The 20,644-nt window shown below is 50.7% G+C and overlaps 1 protein-coding gene across 22 annotated transcripts in view; it reads left to right on the forward strand.

Annotated features, from left to right (window-relative positions):
- Dysf (dysferlin) overlaps positions 1–20,644 on the forward strand; it is a 220,703-nt gene that overhangs the window by 136,952 nt on the left and 63,107 nt on the right. For all 22 annotated transcript variants that reach the window (XM_033764701.1, XM_010609623.3, XM_033764725.1 and 19 more), the window contains 8 exons: positions 1,277–1,458; positions 4,423–4,563; positions 5,912–5,941; positions 7,137–7,166; positions 14,288–14,389; positions 14,509–14,670; positions 15,711–15,876; positions 16,257–16,333. In XM_033764701.1, the coding sequence (XP_033620592.1) occupies positions 1,277–1,458; positions 4,423–4,563; positions 5,912–5,941; positions 7,137–7,166; positions 14,288–14,389; positions 14,509–14,670; positions 15,711–15,876; positions 16,257–16,333 (890 nt within the window). The remainder of the gene's footprint in view (positions 1–1,276; positions 1,459–4,422; positions 4,564–5,911; positions 5,942–7,136; positions 7,167–14,287; positions 14,390–14,508; positions 14,671–15,710; positions 15,877–16,256; positions 16,334–20,644) is intronic.

Genomic DNA, 20,644 nt, shown 5'->3' on the forward strand with positions numbered 1-20,644 from the left:
GTGTTTGGACATTCCTGCACTCTTCTGAGGCCTTTAAGGCAGAAGCCATTGCTTCTGAGGTCACCGAGGCCCTCTTGAGGTCACACAGGGAGTTAGTGGCATCGCTGAAGCTGACCTGTGATCTCTGAGGGTGCAGGGCACTGCCCCCAGGCTGAGGTCCCATTGGGAGAAGGCAAAAGAGCCCCCTCCTCCAAGCCCTCTGCTCTTCTCCAAATGACACATACCCAGTCCCATAGGATCTTCTGCATTGGTTTCTGAAGTGTGGCCCTGAAAGGCACATCAGGGTCTCCCAGGAACTTGTTAGAAATGAAAGGTCCCACTTGGGACCTGTTGTATGGAAATATGTGGGGTGGGATGAGCAGTCTGTGTATGCCTTCCAGGTGATTCTGCTGCACACTCAGCTTTGAGAACATTGCTTTAGAATTGGCCCCAGTGACACTAACTTGCTAATGAGACTAGGCAGAAATAATAACTTGTGGCTAGGTCTCAGGCCAGTGTGGCTGGCAGGCTGCAGAGGAGTTTGGGGGCGGATGGAGCTCATACCTCCCACTGCTGTTCAGCTCTTGAGGCCAGGCCCAGCTAAGCCATCACCATCCCAGCCTGGACCATTGCCTTATTAACTGGTCTTCCCACACCCCTTTCTGCCCCTTCCAATCTGCTCTGTATGTAGCAGCTGGGGTGAGCTTGCTGAAACAAAGACCTGGTCATGTCATTCTGATGGTATTATAGAGATCACAGAGCCCAGCATCTCTGTTTTGTTCTCCTTTCTTTAAGGAAGCCAGATCCTTCCCTAACACTCTCCACGGCACTTTGTATCCATTGTTCAAGACTCTCATCCAAACTATGATTTTATATTTCTCTGTATATTTCACATTTTTCTCAAATTGTATTCTCAGCCCTGAACACCTTGGCCCCTAGCTTAGCATTCAGAAGGCACCAAATAAATGCTTATTGGTGACTGAATGAACGAATTGACCATACAGGTACTCACTTCCTCCAGTTAGACCTTGCCTCACATGGCCAACCCAGGAAACTGTGCAGAAAGTGTTGTTCTCTGAATTCGGTGATCACTTGTGTACCTGGGCTCTGACCAGCTGGCTACATGAAGAGACTGGGAGAATCTCCTGGATAAAATGGTTTCTGGCTTGAATGCTATTGCCCCACAGTGGCAGCCACAGCCTTCCTTTAAAAGCTTTGTGGCCCATGTAACTCCTGAGAAGGGGCCTCTCACAGTCCCTGTTATGCCCTGTCTCCCTTCCTTCCATGGTCCACACAGATCCCTATGCGATCGTCTCCTTCCTGCACCAGAGCCAGAAGACTGTGGTGGTGAAGAACACCCTAAACCCGACTTGGGACCAGACCCTCATCTTCTATGAGATCGAGATCTTTGGTGAGCCAGCCAGTATTGCTGAGCAGCCACCCAGCATCGTGGTAGAGCTTTACGACCATGACACCTATGTGAGTGTGCCTGCTGTGTTCCTTTACCCCTCACCCCCACCCACTGCAGGGCCCCAGGGAGGGACATTCTGTGCATGCTGAGTCTTCGTAGATTCCTGATTCCTCACTCAGCTGGGTACTCCCCAAGGCTGGGAGTGATAGCCTCTCACCTGACCCTTAGGTTGTAGAGTAAACTTTACAAATGTTTTAAAGGAATTAAAAATGAATAGCTAGTGCCTGTGCTGTGCTGCATGGCAGAAACACTGCTAAGGTAGAGAGAGGGGACAGACATATCTGGAAAGAACGCTTGGCTGCAGGTAGGAGCCTTTGTTTTTTTGTCTCTATCTTGCTTCTCTGCTCCCAGGCTGACCCCTTCTCCCCTTCAAGTGCTGTGTTGATTCTGTAAACATTTATCGAACACTTGTTTTACTAGGCTGAATGGCCCTTGCTTGGGGTTCCCCCATCTAGGTAGGAGCTGGGACAGAGTAGAGGATCCACTACATGAAACAGTATGCCCCTGAGTACAACGTAGTCCTGTGGCACAGGCAGGGCCTCCTAAACAGAGTTGTCCAATAGAACTTCCTGCAGTGATGGAGATTCTCTATAGCTCTGCTGTCTAAGATGGAACCACCAGCTGCACATGGCCCTGGAACACTTGAAATTGGCTAGTACAAATTGAGAAGCTGAGATTTATATTTCATTGAGGTTTAAGGAATTAAAATGTGAATTTAAGTAGCTGTGGGTGGTTAGTGCGGCAGTATTGAATAGTACAGCTCTAGAAGTTTCCCAGGAGGGAGAGATGGCATTAGGCTGGAATGTTAAGGAAGGCTGTGGGGAAGTCAAAGGCCTGGAAGGAGATATTGGATGGTAGGGTTAGGGAAGACATATGGAGGCAGAGGGCATTCCAGTACAGTGTGGGGGTGATTGGGAGGCTGTGAGGCAAGGGGTAGGCAGACTGGGAAGAGAAAGGACTGTGAGGCCAGGAGAACAGGGAGTGATAGGATCAGAACAGCATTTTAAGAGGAGGAAGTTGGATGCTACTAGAAGAGACAACTGGGCATGTAGCAGAGAAACTTGACTGAGGTAGCGGGTGGCAGTGGTATGAGAGGGAGGGGCAGGGTTTGGAAGTAAGGATGGCTACAGTTGGCAGTCAGTTGCCCAGGAGGATGTGGTGACCAGGGGCTGGGAGAAAGCAATACTATTCTGAGCAGGGTATAAGGACTTATGAGAGCGAAGCATCAGTTGGCAGTAGGTAACACAGGGCTGAACTGGGGAGCTCAACCTGGGAGCTCTTGGAGGAAAAAGCTGGAGCTATAGGGGATTGAGGGAGTCTAATTGGGACCATACCAAGAAAAGTTCAGGGCCTGGCATCTTTGGAAACAAGAGGAGGGGAAAGGTGAGAGGCTTGGTAGGGGACTGAGCAGAAGAGGCAGGGACAGGTGGTTCCAGGCTACAGGCTACAGCAGATCTGTGTGTAGTCAGCCCACTCGCACCTAGTCATGGCAACTCTTTCTGGAAATATCTTTCAAACTGTGATCCTTTATGTCTCATCCCACTGCCACCCCCAACCAAGGCCTGGGCCTTTTTGCTACCTGCCTGGTTGACCAACATAGTCTATTCTAAAATCTCTTCCCAAACCCTCCAACCTCCTTCATTTAAAATGTTGCTCAAACCCATTACTCCTAGTGGGCCAGGACCTGGGAAGAACCCAGGAGGGAAGAACCATGAGCTATTTTTGGTGAGTGGTGGAATCCAGAGTCCTGAAGGTGATCTAGGGTTGTACCCATTGTTTATCTATTCCAAGAAGTCTACCCCTGTTGGCCAGTGACCATTGTTGTGAGCTCCTGCTATCCTGCCTGCCCAGGCCCTATGCCAGCCACACCTCCTCTCCAAGACCCAGCCACTGAAGGGGTAACACCTGGTTCAGAAAAGCCTTTACTCTGAGTGACTGGTGCTTGACTGTCACATTGGTGTGGGCTTTTATGCCAGAGCTGGTGGCTACTCTAGGATGGCTTCTGGGGATGCTGTGGTCTCTTGCAGCAGTGTGGCTGTAGTCAGGTTGCTTCCAAGCTCCTGCTGTGGGCAAGGTGTGAGGACTTGTGAAGGTCACAGCACCATCTGGCTGAGAGCCAACTCTGCCCATATAGTCCCTAGGCTTTCGAGGGATGAAAAGTCGCTATCAGTGGCTGAAAAGGGTTGAGGCCAATACCAGTGGGGAAAAAGGCCCATGCAAGGGCAGGGGGAGCCCAGCTGTGGCTTGGGCTGGAGTGGCTTTCGAGGGATGAAAAGTCGCTATCAGTGGCTGAAAAGGGTTGAGGCCAATACCAGTGGGGAAAAAGGCCCATGCAAGGGCAGGGGGAGCCCAGCTGTGGCTAGTGGGCTGGAGTAGGCATTGTATAGTCACGAAGCAAGGCGGGGAAGGAAAGATGTTCAGTGTGCAGTGAGAGGGCTTCCATTTTTAGGGGAGATTTTGAATTCTGTCATTTGGGTAGCAAGCAAGGAAACAAGGAAAGTTCTTGTATCTGGTGAAAACATCAGTTTAGCAATATTCACTTAATTGGATGAGCATAATCACAGTGTCCCCATTTGGAAACTGGGGAAATTTATGGGTGAAATGAATAGCCAGGAGATGCAAAAGTCCCTGGGAATATCAAACACATATATAGCTGAGCATTTGGGTAATGGTGGGAAGCTGCTTGTCTAACCTCAAATGGGTTCAAAGCTGAGTTAAATTAAAGCAGGGTGACATAAGTTGGACATAGAGAGGGACTTCTTGACGACGGTGGGAATTCAAGCCTGGTATAGTGGCTAGGGACTGCTTGGATCCTGTTCAGGAGGGGAGTGGAGGTTTGCACAAAGGGGAGCTGCCCTGACTTCTGAAACCTTGGCTAGTCCAGAAGATGGGATGCAAGCTTGGTGATCTCTCAGAGGGCACTTGTTGCCTTAGCTGAAGGTATACTGATTTTTCTTCTATGCCTGATCTAGGGTGCCGATGAGTTTATGGGCCGCTGCATCTGTCAGCCGAACCTGGAACGGATGCCCCGGCTGGCCTGGTTCCCATTGACGAGGGGCAGCCAGCCAGCGGGTGAACTACTAGCATCTTTTGAACTCATCCAGAGGGAGAAGGTGAGGTTTGTCCTTGTTCAGACACAAGAGGCCCAGCCAGGGGACACATGGCTTACAAGACTGGGGTGGGGATAAGCAGGTGGGGCTGCTGATATACACTTCTTTCCCATCAGGGCTGATGCTCACTGGGACCCTGGATAGCCTCTTCTGAAAGTCAGGCATCCTACTGAAAGACCCACTTTGCCCATCTTTTCTTTCTTTATATTTTTTTTTTTTGGTATTGGGGATTGAACTTAGGACCTTGCGCTTGCTAGGCAGGCGGTGGAACCACTGAGCTAAATTCCTAGCCCAATCTTTTCTGAACCTAAATCATCATTGTTTGTTTGTTTGTTTTGGTTTTTTGATGCAGGGTCTCACTATGTAGTTGAGACTGACCTGGAACTCACTATGTAGCCCAGGCTGGTCTCGAACTCACAGTGAACCTCCTGCTTCAGCCTCCCAAGTGCTGGGATAACAGGCGTGCTCCAACACGCCTGGCCCCAAGTCATCCTACTGGGTAGAATGTTGGAATGTGGAATATTTGAGTCCTCTGGCCACTGGAGGTTTTCTTCCCTAAGTCATTACTGACATGATTTCTGAGAGGAGGGAGTTTGGGTCAGTTTTCCCATTGCTAGGACAAAATACCTGACACCTACAATTTAAAGGAGGAAAGGGTTTATTTGGCTCATGGTTTCAGAGGATTCATTCCTGGTTGGCTAGATCCCAGGCAGAAACATCATGGCAGAAGGGCCTGGTAGGGCAGAGCTGCTTAGTTCATGGTAGGCAGCTGAAAGGAGAGTGGGTTGTAAAGAGCACCAGAAAGGAAAGGGCTAAGAACTAGATCTACTCCTGAGGCCATGTCCCCATGGTCCTCTCAGACACACCCAAAAGTGTGCTTTACTAATTTACTAGGTGCCCTTAATCCAGTCAACTCGATTATCATAATTAATGGTCATAGAGGCCTCTGGTCTGTTAGAGGGGGCACGACCTGCAGTGAAGTGGGGACTCCAGGAACAAGGAAGGATTCTGGGTTTTGTGCTAGCTCTTTCATGGCCTAGGTGTGTGACTTTGGGAGGCCAGGTCCCCGATATAAAGTAGGAGGCTTAGGTTAGAGCTCTACCTCTGAATCTGCTCTTTGTATACAGATAGGAGGAAAGCTCCTATGGGTTGAGGGCCTGGTGGGGCCCTACTACACTGCTGACTTAGCTGCCCCTGTGCCCCTCCATTTCCCAGAGTCTGCACCCCCCCATCCTGTTCCTGGATATATTCCTTGGTATAATTTCATGTGCTTGCTTGGCTAGGGCAAAACAAGGTGGCTGGGCACTGAGAGACAAACACTTGACTAAAAGCCCTCTTTCTTTTCACCTAGCCGGCCATCCACCACATTCCTGGTTTTGAGGTATGTCTTTGTGCTTATCTTTCCTTCTTTAAGCGGATCACCAGTTCCCCTATGTTTGTAGCCGCCCCCCTGAGATAGGTAGGGGACCACAAGATCCTGTCTCCATCCTGCCTGGGGTCAGGATGGGGAGGTGCTGGGATCCCCATCTTACAGTTTCCTTGCCCACCACAGGTCTTGCCTGCCCTTTTTTCCTTGTGAAACCTGACTCCTGAACTGCAGATACCTCTTGAAAGTCCAGCCAGTGGGTCTTGGCTGGGTTGTACATTAGAACCTTTTGGGCAGCTTTGAAACTCATTGAGGCTCAGGCCCCACCCCAGACCAAACAAAACCAACTTCTGGGGTGCATCCCAAGCCTTGATGTGTTCCAACACTCCCCAGGGCCTTTTAATATGCAGCTGGGTCTAAGAACAACAGACTTAGCCCCATGATTCAGAAAATGTGGTCCCTATGAGAAGCCCCAACATGATCTGGGCTATTGTTCATAGTGTTGATTCTCGAGTCCCATGTCAGATGTCCTGACACCAACTCTTAGGGTACAGCTCAGCACCCTGTGCTTTCACTAGCCCTCTAGGGCCTTCTGGTGCACAGTGAGTTTCAAAAGCTCTGCTTTACAGTAATTATCCCAACTCATTCTTCTTATGTGACCCTGTATTCTCTTCTGTACCAGGGACGGGGTCTTCATCTTCTTCCTCTCCCTCTTCCTCCTGGGGGTCAGATACCAGGCATGTTTAGTGTGTCACACAACTCTAGACCAGGCTCAGCTGTGGCTGTTGGGCTCTGGTCTCCTCAATGGCTACATGAGGCAGTCCACACAAGGTTTAGTCAGTTCTTCCCACACAAGACCTCCTTGGCCACCCCCATCCCACCTACCTTTGCTTCTCTCCTGGATCCTGCTGCTTTCCTTCCCTGTCCTGCCTAGCCTCCAAGCTTGGGCTTTTGCCTTCCCCATGAGTCCCTCTGGCTCCAGGTCCAGAACACCTCCTTTTCCAGGGACCTCATGGAGAGTATATATAGCTGGGGCTCATGCCATCCTTACCCTTGATGGGAGATTTCTGTTGGGCCCCCTCAGTGGCAATGTCTGGTGTGCTGAACCCTGGCCTAACCTACAGCTCTTGGTTACTAATGGAGAACTTTTACCTCCCCTTACTCCCATCATCTCCTGGATTGAAATCCCTTGTGATTGATTGTATTCCAGGTGCAGGATACATCCAGGATCCTGGATGAGGTAAGCTACACTTAAACTGTGGACCGTGGCTGGTGGTGGTGACTGGGGAGATTCGGAAGGAGAGGAAGGCCAGCCTCTAAGCAGGTGCTCCATAGCCTTTTGGTTCTTGGTGCCCATCAGCCTCCTGTCATATGGAGACCTGCCTTGATTTCATTCCACATGCTTTATGTGGATGCAGGGCTGCCTAGGGTGTGTCCTGGAGTGACTCTTTCCTCAGAGGCTTGCTGCCCTCTTGGGGGCAGGAGCAGACTCATCGCAACTACTCAGACAACAGTCAAGGAAACTTTCAGAAGGAGGTGGGAAAAGTGTCTTTGCTCCAAAGGGCCATGGACTGGGGTAGGGCCTGGCTAATTTAGGAATTGGGGGGGGTTGGGAGTTCCTAGGAAATGAAGAAGTTTGGCGTTGCCTCTACAAGAAGCAGTTCACATCCTTTAGGGGTGAGAAGCATGGACCCTTGCAGTTTCCTGTGCATCTGTGAGCAGATGATCATGAGTGAGCTGGGGACAAAGACCCAGGTAGAGACACAGGAAGGAGAGCCCTGTGCAGAGGGACATTTGAGGAAATAGCTATTTCCTGCTATCAGGGAATCCCCAGGCTGGGAAAGGACACTATTTGACATTTTCAGTGCAATTTGGGCTTGCAGCACTGGATCAGGATGTGGGCTCTGCAGGCCCCGCGCCCCTTACCTCACTTCCTTTCCCACCCAGACGGAGGTGGGATCCGCCAAGTGAGCTGGCCGTAATTGGGCCTGACAGGCGGCCTCCTGCTTCTGGCTGCAGTTGCAAAAGACTGCCGATTTGGAAAGGGAAGCGGAGTCCTGTCCAGGGAAGCAGCACGGAGCCCTCGCTCTGATTGAGAGCACTCTGTGGCCAAAACCCACAGCCTACTCTGAAGAAGACCTAGCCCAGGGATGAGTTATTTAAAAATGTTAAAATCCTTAGTAACTGGATTTGTCATATGTAACAAGGAAGGCTCAGATTCTGAGAGCAGGGATCTGGCTGTGGTCTGGTTGTCAGAAAGCAAATCAGAACTATAGCTTTCAGGCCCGACTCTGAAGAGGGTCAGGTGACCTTCACAGGGCCAGCCAGGCAATAGGCTCAGGCTTCGTGTGGCCAGCAGGGCCAGAAGAAGGCAAGCCTGGGGGGTCTGCTGGGTCCAGGACCTGGGTGAGCCAGCAGCTTCAAAGGGTCAGAGACCCAGTCTATGAATGGAGTATAATCTGGTCTGAGGAACAAAGCCACAAGATGACTTTGAGTCCTCCTTTTTTTCCCAGGGGCCCCATCCCAGCCCACTTCCCCCTCACTTGAAGGCTAAGCTTCTTGCCAAGATCCTGGGGCCTGCTTGATTTTTCACACTGCCCAAATGCTGGTCCTGTGAGCAGCCTAATGCCTTCGCAGTCTTTTCTGTCTTTGCTGCAGTCAAGCATCTGCCTTGTCTTCCATTCTGCCCCTTCCAGGCATGCAGCCTTGTGCCTATCAAGTGTGTTCTAGCTTTCCTACTGGCAGTGGGAGCCTTGGAGTCTGGGAGCCTGGAGGGGCACATGGGCATGTTAGGAAGCTATATGGTTGCAGCGGGTATGGATATGGAGGTGAGGCATTTGGGAAGAGACCAGCCAGGTGGCTTTGGAGATGGTTACAGAGAGGCCTGGAAGAACAGATGGGGCCAGGGACTCTGAAGGCTGGTTTGAGGGTGGCCTTTCTAATAAGGGCTGCTTCTCAGCTAGTGTAACCATGAGCAGAGGTCCACATGTGCCATTTTGGAAGCCAGTGTGTCCGTGAAGAAGGTGCAGACTATATGGTTGTGCTGAGGGCTCCCAAGGAAGGGAAGTGGGGTTGGCTTCCTGGAAGAGGTTACACTGAGCTAGAATTTGAAGCAGGGTTGGAACATAGGGTGAGACAGGGGGCCTAGGCAGCAATGCCTTGGGCTGGGGCATGTCACTGCCTGGGGACAGTTTGGTAGACAGCAAGATTTCCCTTCTCCTAGGTCCTGTGCTGTCCAGAACATCCCTCTGTGGGGTGCTTGATTGGGAAGTGGACTGAAGTAGTTGGTTAGAGGCTTTGCCAGTGGCTGACATGGGGAGGCCTGGGCCCTTGCATGGAGGGAAGACAGAGGGAAGGGCTCTTTCGCACTCTCTGGCCTGTTTGTCTTGTCTTTCCCTCTCTTTCTGAGCCTCTTCCCACCCTCCCTTTGGTTTCACCCTCTGTGTGTTCCCTGGCCCGTCTCCCTCCTTCTCCCGCCTATTCTGAGTCCTAGCCTCATTTCTTTTCCTTTTTGTCTGGAGAACAAAGGCGGTCCATGCTGCCAAGGGGAATGAGTTCAAAGAAACTGCAATTTTAGATTTCCTGAGAACTGGAGAGTGTGCATGCACGTGTGAGCGTGTGCCCATGTGTACATGCGTGGGAACACACATGCACGCACAGTCGGCGGAGAGGTACGCGTGGGGCATGGGTTCCTCACTAACCAGGGATGTGGAACACATGTACAATAAGACCCCCTCCCTCCAGGGGTGTGCGGTCCTGACCATTTTGGGGAACGTGGTTCTGCCTTCTCTCCTGCTCTGGCAGGGCTGCCCGTGTAGAAGGGATTACATGCTTGTGGCTATGTTCACCCCAGCTCAGAGGCCAAGCAGATGTCACCCTTCCAAGCCCAGGCCACAGATGTACCCAAGGTGCTCTCCTGCACCCCTACATCCACTAGAAGGAAAAATTTGGTGTTTTGCAATCAGGAAAATAAGCCCAGTGGTCCCCCATCCCCCCTACTCCTCTCCCAAAGTCTTAATTTGAAACACTGTTTTTCCTGGGTAGTGTAATTAGAGCAACATGTTGTTCTTAACGAGCTGGGTGGGGCAGGCAGACAATGGAGCCCTCCCAGCCTGCCTGGCTGCCCCCTGTGTGGAGCTCCCCTAGGAACCAGGATGTGAGGTGAGGTTCTATGGGATACTGGTGACAGGGTCATCTAGGTGGCTGGACAGACTTGTCAATACTTCCCCTGCCACAGGAAGGGGGATCTGTCTAGTCTGGTATCACCTAGGCTGTGGGGGGAAGCCCTTCCCATGACTCAGGGATCCTTGTGCTGAACTGGCAGTGGAACACCGGGGCTGAACAATGGCTTCTGCTTTGATGGGGGAGAGCGTTGTCCTCATGATCTGAGCCAGCTTGATCAGCAGCCTGACCCCTGTAAACCCCAGCAGTGTAGTTGCACAGGTCTGCCCTGCACATAGGGTGGGCAAGGAAGGCATAGTCAAATGCAGCTTCCCTTAACTCAGCTTATGTCATGTGGCTGCCTTTGAGGTCTGTGGCCCTGAGTCCCAGTCACCTATAAAACAGTGAATTAGGTGTTCTGGTTACATTTGTAGTCTGTACCCAGGCTCTTGCCTGGCATTGCTGCTGTTTCTCATGAAGGGCATAGGTCTCCAGTGAGAACCACTGTCCTGGATGGAGAATGTCATTACCCTCCATGAGATGATCAGAGACCAGTTAGGACCATGGGAGCTATGAGTGTGGGGCACAGTGTCACTTGAGTTTAAAGATGCCGAGAATAGGATTATGGGATGTTTTAGGTGTGTTTGAGGTGATATTCTGGTGGATGGAAAGCCTAAACTAGGCCCTAAAAGCAGTATTAGATTCAGAAAGGCAGCTGGAAGCCCATTCACAGAAAACTATGAGCAGGCACTGCAAAGGAGGGCTGAGGAGATCCCAAAGGACTGGCAGTGTTACTAACAGCCTAGTAGGGCAGACTGGAAAGACAGTGTACATTGGTGTAGGACCACACAGGGAATGGCATGCAGTGGTACCAGGATGGTGAGAGCCATGTACTGATAGTTTCCCCGAGGAGTCCCTGTTGCAGCAATTCCTGAATGGTGGATTTTAGTCCTTCTCTAACCTCCAGACAGAGGGGATACTATTTTTGTTGAGGGCAGTGCCTGGGATCTTTAAGATGAATAAGGACAGATATGGCCTTCAGGGCCTTTCCCGCGATGTGTCTATCTGTCCACACAGCTGGATTCACCTGTAAGTAACTCTTGAAGGGAGCAAATCTCCACAAGAATAGGTCTCAGAGGAAGCAGGATTTGGACTTTGGCATCATTTCTTTCTTTTTAAAAATATTTTTATTATTTATGTTTGTGATATATATTACATTCATCTTGGGGAGTTGGTATGTATGCATAGGGTATCTTGATCATTTCTAAGCCCTACACTGTCTCTCTTGCCCCTATCCTAGAACCCCTTCCCATCTCCGCAAAATCTACCTCCTGTCTCCTCCCATTTTGCCTTTATTTATCTACCTCTTTACCCATATTTCCATCCTCCTGCCCTCCCTCCTTCAGTTATCCATTCATTATCATTTGTTTATTCGACGATGGGGGGGAGATACAGCTTATCCCAGTGTACAGAAGTGTTGGTTTAACCAGTCAAATGAACACAGAGATGGCACAGAGTGGTAAATATGAGTTTCAATGGGCTAAGTACAAGTGACTATGGGAGCCATGGGGGTGCTTAAACTGAAGCTCAGCACACCAGGGAAGATTTAAATGGCCATCCGAAGTCCAAGCAGGAGGCAGTCAAGTGAAGTACATTACGGAGATAGAGACCAAAGAACTCCAAGCCTCAAGGCTCCAAGCCTCACAGACCGAGGAGATAGAGGGAAGAACTGGGGAGGACCAGGTGAGAAAGAGTTCAGGGAGCCAGAGAGCATTCAGGAGTGGGCCTGCAGCAGAGTTCCACTGAGAGAGGCAGTGTGCTGTGCACACTATATTTGGGGACAGAGGACTGTGGTGGCAGCTTGCAGCCTGGTTATATGGGGACACAGAGGTTGGGATCCCAAGGAGGTGGCAACAAGTTGCCTGGGACAAGAATATCCTGGGATCTCTGGGGAGTGCTCTGTCGGCAGAGATGGCAGAGGGATGAGCATGGTGGCTTTGAGCCCAGGAAGCTGCCCCTGGACACACCTCTAATCTCTGCCTCTGCTTCTGTTCCTCTGCCTCCGCTGGGCCTGGCTCTCCACAGCTGTGTGCTCCTGCCTTCTTCCTCCAGGGCCTTCTCCAAATGGTACTAGTGTTTAGTTTGCTTGAGATATTTGTTCTGTTCTCCACAGTGGGCGGGTCAAGGTGAGGGGGAGCCTGGTCTTCAGAGTACGGAGAGGACATCAATGCCGTGAAACTTGAGGGAGCCTGGAAGAGAAGATGGATCATGGAAATGAGGGCAAAAAAAGATCCAGCCCAGAGTGCGGGGCCTGGAGAGGACATGGTGTGTTTAGTTTTCCTTGGAGATTTTAACAGGAAGTTGCAGCCATGAAGAGAGATTATTCCTCCTTCCTCCCCTCTTGGGGACATACAGTTGTCCCCTTGCTTAGCCCTTCTTTTCCCCTTTTTTGCCTTGGGCTTTTGGCCTCAGCTGTGCCATGGGCTGGGGACCAGCCATGAGAGGCCATGAGCAGGGCACAAGTGGGCCTTGAAACAGCTCTTCCTTTTAGAAGCTGTCCCTGCTTATCACCACAGTGAACGTCTAACTAGCGATCCCCTTAGTGGGCAGCTTGCTGCAGTGGCTTTGCAGGCCCTGGGCACCTTTCATGTGATGTGCACAGTGCCCAATGACATTGTGTGCCTGGTACCCAGACATGTCCCTCCTCGGTGAGTCAAGGGGGTAGGACTTTCCCACAGGTTGTCACCACATGCAGGTCTGAGGGAAATGGCACGTTTTTACTTTGTGTACTGGTGACTAGGTTTCTAGAACTGAGTTTATTACTGCTACAGGTCATGGAAGTGTGGTGTCATCAGTGTGTCAATTGGACAGGAGAGATGGCTCGGGTTGGCTGTGAAGTTTCATGGGAATGGGAGAAAACTGGTATTTTTCTCTTCTGCAGCTCCTCTCACCATCTCTGTCAGAGCATCTGTAAATGCGTGTACCTGCCAACTTACTAGGAGAATGAATCCAGTGATTCCATTGTTTGTTAAATGAGATTACTTGAGTCCAGCTCTGTAAAGTGTGCAACACATCTATTTAAACCATAGTTAACATTTCCTGAATGTTGGGGCCTCCATGTGTGGATGTGCAGGTTGAGCACTGCATCAGGGCACTGAGTCTAAGGAGGTACCGTTTCTAGCAGAGACACCATGTAGTTGTATTTATTATAAAGTTTTTCCAGTAGGTGGCAGTAAAGTGTCTTATCCTAATAAACATAAAATATGATAATTTTCTAAAGAATCTTAAGAAAAGGCCATCTTACGCTCATTGTCTCAAAGATGTCACTAGTAGTACTAGTAAAAATTTATGCCCTACAGATACTCCTAAATGAATAGGTATTAACTACAACACTCACTGACCATTATAGGTTGATAACTTTTATTATCATTTTATAGATTAAAAAAATTGGGCTACAGAGAGGTAAAAGAACTTACTTGGCTTCATTAGTGTGGAGCTAGGATTCACACTCAGAGCCTGTGCTTCTCAGCACAGATATTGGAGTTAACTAATCTGCCTCCCTTGCCCCTGCTGCTCCTCATAGTTCGTGGTCACTGGAGATTCCTGGCCAAGCCTTCCTGGCAGACCCTTAGTAGGCCAGAGTTGGTAGTGCTTTGTTATTTCTGTCTGTGGTGATGATGGAGCTTCCCCAGGGGCACACTTTGTTCTCATGAGGGACAGGTGTGAGAGGTGGCGTCTGGGGCTGGAGGACAGCTGGGTGTGGCTGTGGGGAGGATGGGAACCCAGTTGGGTCTGAGCCAGGGGTGGGACAACCTGGCTAGAAGGAGGGCATGTGGTCCCCTGGGCCAGATGAAGTGGGCATCTTTGTTTGTGCATGCATATTTGAGGGTGTGAGTGTGTGTGTGTGTGCATGTGTGTTGGGAGGGGGAAGCAATTGGTGCCCAGAACCTGTACTGCGAGAGATGGGTGGCCGAACCCTGGATGAAGGTAGTTGAGCTGTGACCTCGGAAAAGATGGGGCCTGGCAAAAGTTGATGAGGCCCTGTCACTTCTGCCTGCCCCTTTGCCCACTCTGGGCCTTTGCCCCTGTTTCTTTGTCTCTTGCTGCATGTCATTTCTTCCTGTCCCTTCTGTCTCTCACCTCTTTGGCTGGTCTTCTTCCTCCCACCTTTGTCTCTGTTCCACTTGCTATTTTCTGCAGTCAGAGGACACAGACCTGCCCTACCCACCACCGCAGAGGGAGGCCAACATCTACATGGTTCCCCAGAACATCAAGCCAGCTCTCCAGCGCACTGCCATCGAGGTGAGCCTGGCTGGGGCGAGGCTGGGGCTGTGAGACACATGAATTCTATCCCTTCCTAGCCCCAGCCTTCTCTCAGGCTTGGAGCCATCTCAGTCACTGTCCTTACCCTGTGTCCCCAGATCCTAGCGTGGGGACTTCGGAACATGAAGAGTTACCAGCTGGCCAGCATTTCCTCCCCTAGCCTCGTAGTGGAGTGTGGGGGCCAGTCGGTACAGTCCTGTGTTATCAGGAACCTCCGGAAGAACCCCAATTTCGATGTTTGCACACTTTTCATGGAAGTGGTGAGTCCCATCTCCCTGCTGTCCTCTTCTGGAGGCCTGGAGTCTAGTGTGTCCCTGTGTCCCTGGCAGCCTGAGGGTTGAGCTGTCACTCCCGGAGGGATCCTGGGTGGCTTTCCTCCTCATTTTCCTGTGAAGACAGGAGATAAGTGCATGCTATCTCCTCCGTGGAAGCCTTTAGTCCTTTGTACAGCACAAGCAGAGCTGGCTTGCCTCCCCTTCCAGTTCTGGGTCAGCAGAAGCTTTCAAGAGCCCCTCCGAGGTTGGCTTACCTTTCAGGGCAGATTTCAACTCCCCAGCTCCCCGAGAGACTTGCCAGGGCTCACCTTCAGTGCCTCCTCCCAGCCTCTCCTGACCTCATCCTGCCCCAGCTGAGGCCCTCAGGAGCTCACCCCCTCAGGCCTCAGTCCTCAGGTCTCTCCAGCTCCCTCCTCCAGCTAGTGGCTGGTGTAAGGCAAGTCTGAGGAAAGGAAAATGGTTTGCAAGATGAAAGCACTATAGAAATTCCAGGCCCAGTGGCTGTCAACAGGAGCCTCCTCTTGGCTGAGCAAAAGCTGCCACTGAAGGAGAGCATATAAATTATTTCAAGTTGTGTTCAAAGTGCTTTTGGGGTGAGGGGAGAGGAATCTGTATCTGCGAGCCAACTCTTGAGTATCCACTTGGGGGGGACTGTCTGCAAGAAATGTTGAGTCCTGGGCCAACTCCCCTCTCCCTCCCCACACCAGTGAGGGTTCAGGGAAAGTAGACTCTGCTTTCCCCTCAGGCTGAGCCAGCTGTGCTTGGAAGGTAAAGCCTTGGGGAGGAGACAGCCTCCATATATAGCTGTGAAGAGGCAGACAGAAAGGTGTGTGGCTTCCACCCCCGTGGCCTGCTCCTGTGCTCAGCCATCCGCCATTTTGGATTTCTAGCTGTCGTGGATTATCTGTGGGTTAAGTTGTTTTGGGCTCTTTGGGCCTGCCTGTGCAGGGTCTCCCTCCATCCCTTGGGACCTCCCAGAGATGGGCCTAGGCCAGTGAACAGAGCTTCCTTTCTTCTCCACCTAGATGCTGCCCAGGGAGGAACTCTACTGTCCCCCCATCGTGGTCAAGGTCATCGATAACCGCCAGTTTGGCCGCAGGCCAGTGGTGGGCCAGTGCACCATCCGCTCCCTGGAGGGCTTCCTCTGTGATCCCTACACATCAGAGAGTCCGTCCCCACAGGGCGGCCCAGGTAGAGGGAAGGCCAGGGCAGGGCCTCTGGGGAAGGCACACTTCAGCTGAAATGCATGCATTTCTCCTGGGACCTGAGTGAGAAGTGGCTTCTGCTCCACTAGGCTGGGAGCTTCCCTTCCTCCAGCTGGGCAAACCTGGATCAGGTGACCCATACCTGAAGAGCTGAGGAATGATGGCTCAAATGTGGGACAGTGACAGGAAGAGTTGAGAGGGAGGGAGGTAACTGTACACGGAGACATGGGAAAGTGAAGGAGAGCAAGAAAGAGAGAAAAGGGAGAGGGAAGCATGGGGTAGGAGGAGAGAGATGCAGAGGCTGAGGGGGTCCTGTCACAGCTCCCTGGCTGAGCCCTTACCACCTGGATGTGGGTCTTCCTGCAGATGATGTGAGCTTACTCAGTCCTGGGGAAGACGTGCTGATCGACATTGATGACAAGGAGCCCCTCATCCCTGTTCAGGTAGGAAGGGCACTGGTCCCATGGGAGATACACCAGCTCACTCAAGGAGCCGGCTTTGATTTCCCTTCCCCCTTAGTTCCTCCTGTATTGTCACTCCTTCTCCCCTGCTTTTATTGCCATGCAGCCTGCATTCTGCTACCTGGGACTACATGATGGAGGGACCTAAATAGGGGCTTTCTGTTTGAAGCGGGTGGGCCTATTGTCTTCAGGGCAAGGCCCAATCCTTTTCCAGGAAGCAAGTGAAAAAAATGAACCCCTAATTTGCGGGCTATGTTGAGGGTTTTCCCTTGGGGATCACTTGGTAAACCAGGGTTGGAGGTCAAATGAAAGAGAAGGAAGACAGGTGAGGAAGTGCTGGGTAGCCTTGGGACTCCAAGCTCCCTTTCCTTCCATGGACAAGCCCCTCATTAGAGGGAAGAATCTTCTATGAACTTGTGCTGGCTGGCCCCTTGGAGACAGTTTAAAAAAACGAAGCTGTGTCCAAGGCAGTAATGCTTCTTTCCCTATTCCCCTACTCTAGGGAAATGACGGGAGAGGGACATTGTACTAATGGTCTCCAATCCTTAACACAGGGGCTGAGTGAGTCATCCTTTTGCTATATACTCAGCAACCTGTGCCTGCTGGTGATCTAGGTATGATGTTAAATGACGTGACGAGGTCTGTGGCATCTTTCACCCAAGGGTAGCACTCTCCCCATCTCAGGCTCTGGAGGAGCTCTGGATCTTAAAAGACTGAGTCTACTCAGTGGTTTACTTCAGTAGAAATGGAGAAAGGCGCCTACCATGAGCACCTGCACTGAACTTGCTGTCTGTTCAGTTTGTCACTCTCCTCTCAGGGCTTTGTGTGTTACTAGCCACACATTGCATGACACCTCTGCACCCTGGGGCTCTCAGAGCTTCAGAGCTGTTTGGAGGAGGAGCCTTGTAGCCTACAAAGACAGCGCTTGTGTTGCAAGCCCAGGAGAGGGTACACTTCAGAAGTGTGTATTCTTTAAGTCACAAAACAGATCGTAACTTTGAGAGTGAGAGAACAAAGTTGGGTGCTGGGTTGAGCATTCCTCTGACTTTTAGGAGTGATTGCTGCTTCCCTCTCACTCACTCATCTTGCCACTTCCAGGAGAGCATTTCTGGGGTTCATTATTACTAAGATAAGAAGTCTTACTCTCCAGTGTTACTGATAAAGACACCAGAAGCCCTGAACTCCCCATCTCCCCAGCCTTTGTGGCTGTCCAAGGCTCTGTACCCTACCCACCCAGGCCCTTGTGCTGTAGAAACGTTTGCCCCTGCTCTCCTGCTTAACTCCTGGTCTTCTTTAGGACTCAACCTGGGTGTAATCAGTTATTTTGAGTACGCCTTCCTAGCTCTTCTCCTTCTACTGCAAGGTCTTGATCACAAGCTTGCCCTGGTCCTGTGTATCTCTGTACCTGTCAGCATCTGCCCTGGACTAACCTTAGGATAATGACTGAGGCACCTTCCTCTTTAAGTTCTCAGTGCTCAGCACAGAGATGGGTTCAGAGAAAGTCTGTCTGAGTAGGCACATAGGCAGATGGGTGGATGGGTGGGTACGTGGTGGATGGATGAGTGGATGGATGGATGGATGGATGGGGAGAAGGGTGTATGGATGGGAGTATACATGGGTAGGTAGATGATTGGATGGATCCCTGTCTGAAGAGAAACCTCTCCTGACCAGGAAACCAAATGAAAATTTCAGATGGCTCTACATGAAATTTAGCTTAACTTCTGTGCTCGTGCCTTATAGCCTGGTTGGGTGTTTATAGCTGAATTAGGCAGATAATTTTCCCCCAACCCTAGACTTCCTGGTCCTGGCTCCTGTTCTCCACCCCTTAGTGGGCCTGTCGGATACTGTGAGAGAAGTGCAGGGCCTGCCCAGCAGGATTTCCGTTCTGTGTGTGCTGCCCTCAAAATGTCTACAAATTCAGATAGGCAGGAATTATTTTGGGTCCCGCTGGCTACAAGCACAGCCAGAGGCAGACAAGGAGGCCTAGCCTGGCCATCCTCCCAGTGTTGACATGAGGGAACTGGGGGCTGGGGTCTGAGCCAGAGCCAGGCCTATGCTCTTTATGGGAGTACTCAGCCATTCCTGCTAGAGTGGATGGCCAGTTATAGGGGTGGGGATCTGGGCTCTTGGTGAGTGCTGCAGGGGGAGGGGTAGCTGCACTTGGACTGAGAGGTGGGCAGGGAGAAGGAGAAAGCAAGACCAGCCTGCCCTGAGGGAGGAGGCTTGGACCCTGTCCTTAGTGAGAAATCTGTCTGATGGAGGAGACATAGCCCCATTCTTCAGGAATACCAAGCTTGCAGTGAACCTAGTCCTGATCTCCAGGGAGCCCTCGCTCTCTGGGGAGGTCCTCTGGTCTGATAGCTGATATTGTATTGAGTTTTTCTCTGAGTTCTATTGATCTGATTTGGCAGTCACAGGGAATCTTTCACTCTTTGCCTCTTAACTCCTTGCTTCCCCAGCCCGTGACACTTTGGAGGACAAGGTACCCTGAGGCTGACCTGGGATGCAGTGAGCTCAAGTTTCAGTAATATGTCAGATAATTTCAGCTGGACTCTGTTCTTCTCTCTACCCCCTCTAATGCAGAGAGAATGAAAGGCTCTGACCTCTGGGGACTGGAAGATGAGAGATCTGGTAGAATGCAAATTTTGCCTGGCTCTTGTTTGCCCAACCTGTGTGTCTCAGCAGCCTGTTTCTTTTCTACAGTTGATACCTCCTTCTAGTTGCCCACTGAGTCCTGGCTGTGCTTATAGCCTAGGCACGCCACCTCTCCCGTCAAGCTTACCCCTACTTTTGCCAGATTCTGCTTTCTGTCTTTTCCCGTGTTCTCTCTTTTCAGGAAGCCATCTCACTATCACATAGGGGATGTCACCCAAGACTCTTGATGCTCTGGCCATGGCTGGCATTCACAGCAGTTGTTAGCTTTCTAGGAGGGTCTTGATTTGTGTCAAGAGTGTCAGTTGTTGTTGTTTTTTTTTTGGTACTCAGGACCTTGCACTTATGAGGCAGGTGGCAGAATCACTGAGCTAAATCCCCAGCCCAAGCCTGTCAGTTTTAAAGGTGATTCTAAGTGTCTGTACAAAACAGCCCCTCCAGGGCTCAATGGCTAGTGACTGTGCCTGGAGCTGAGGAGACCCCTTGTGGATGGACCTGGCTGCTATGAACAGTTTTCTGAGGTGGTGAGGTCTGGGATGAGAACCATTTGTGCACATTAACTCTAACCTTTGTTGTGGGTCCCCATATCTGTCCTCTGTGTTGGCTTCAGACTTGTAGTCTGGTGGTAATGTGTCTGTGTTGTGTTGTGTGTGTGGTATACATGAGTGTGCATGAAAGGTCAAGGGAGATTGGTACCAAGTACGCCCAAAGGTATGTCTAGGCTTGGAAGTGGCCTTGCAGGGATCATTGCCTTAACTTTTAACTTTGTGAGGGAGGGCAGGCCTGGAGGTATCCTTGGAGAGGGAGATAGAGGTACTTTATACCATCTGGTTCTCTGCTTTGAAAAATTGGATACATTCATTTTTATCCAGTATAAAACTGTTTCATATAATTTGGAAAGTATAAAAAAATAATGAAAAGTAGGCATTACCTTCTCTCCGCATGAATTGCTATCAGCACATTCTCTGCCCTCTCCTTTTTTTTTTTTCCTCCCTCAGGTTTCTCCTCCTGTCCTTGAATCTGCCTCTGATTCTAACTCCATTTCTACCTTTAAAACAAAATGGGGCCTTTTAAATAAAACTAACCTGTTTGTGTCATTAAACTAGTACTTGGTGTAACAGGAAGATGGGAAGAAAAATAGTATGCAGGCAACCTATTTTCTCTACGGGGTCTTGAAGCTGAAAGTAGAGATGGTGGTCCTGTACCTTCTCAGAGCCCAGCTTCCAGGCACTGAGGAGCACCCCACAGCCAGATTGGTGTGTCAGGGTGACTGTAGTCTCACATTCAGAGAGCCCCAGGATAAAGATCTCCTGTTTAAGTCTCCAGAGATGGAGCATTGCTGGGACGGGAACACAGAGAGAGAGAAAGAGAGAGAGAGAGAGAGAACACTCAGGAAGTTTGACCATGGGGAGATGAGAAGAATCTAGCAGATCTCAGCCAAGAAATGCCACAGGGATGAGATGCTTTACTTACAGGGACACCAACATCTGCGACTCTTCTGGCCCTGACGGATGAGCCTGGGATAAGTATTTAGAGAAGCTCTTCTAAGAAGCTGAGTGGGCTTAGAATAAAGACAGGGGACTTGGCTACTAGGCAGAAGAGCTTGGCCAAAGGCTTGGAAATATCAGTGTGTGTGTGTGT

Source organism: Fukomys damarensis, unplaced genomic scaffold (assembly GCF_012274545.1).
Source record: "Fukomys damarensis isolate Sample0158 unplaced genomic scaffold, DMR_v1.0_HiC HiC_scaffold_2, whole genome shotgun sequence".
Taxonomy (NCBI): domain Eukaryota; kingdom Metazoa; phylum Chordata; class Mammalia; order Rodentia; family Bathyergidae; genus Fukomys; species Fukomys damarensis.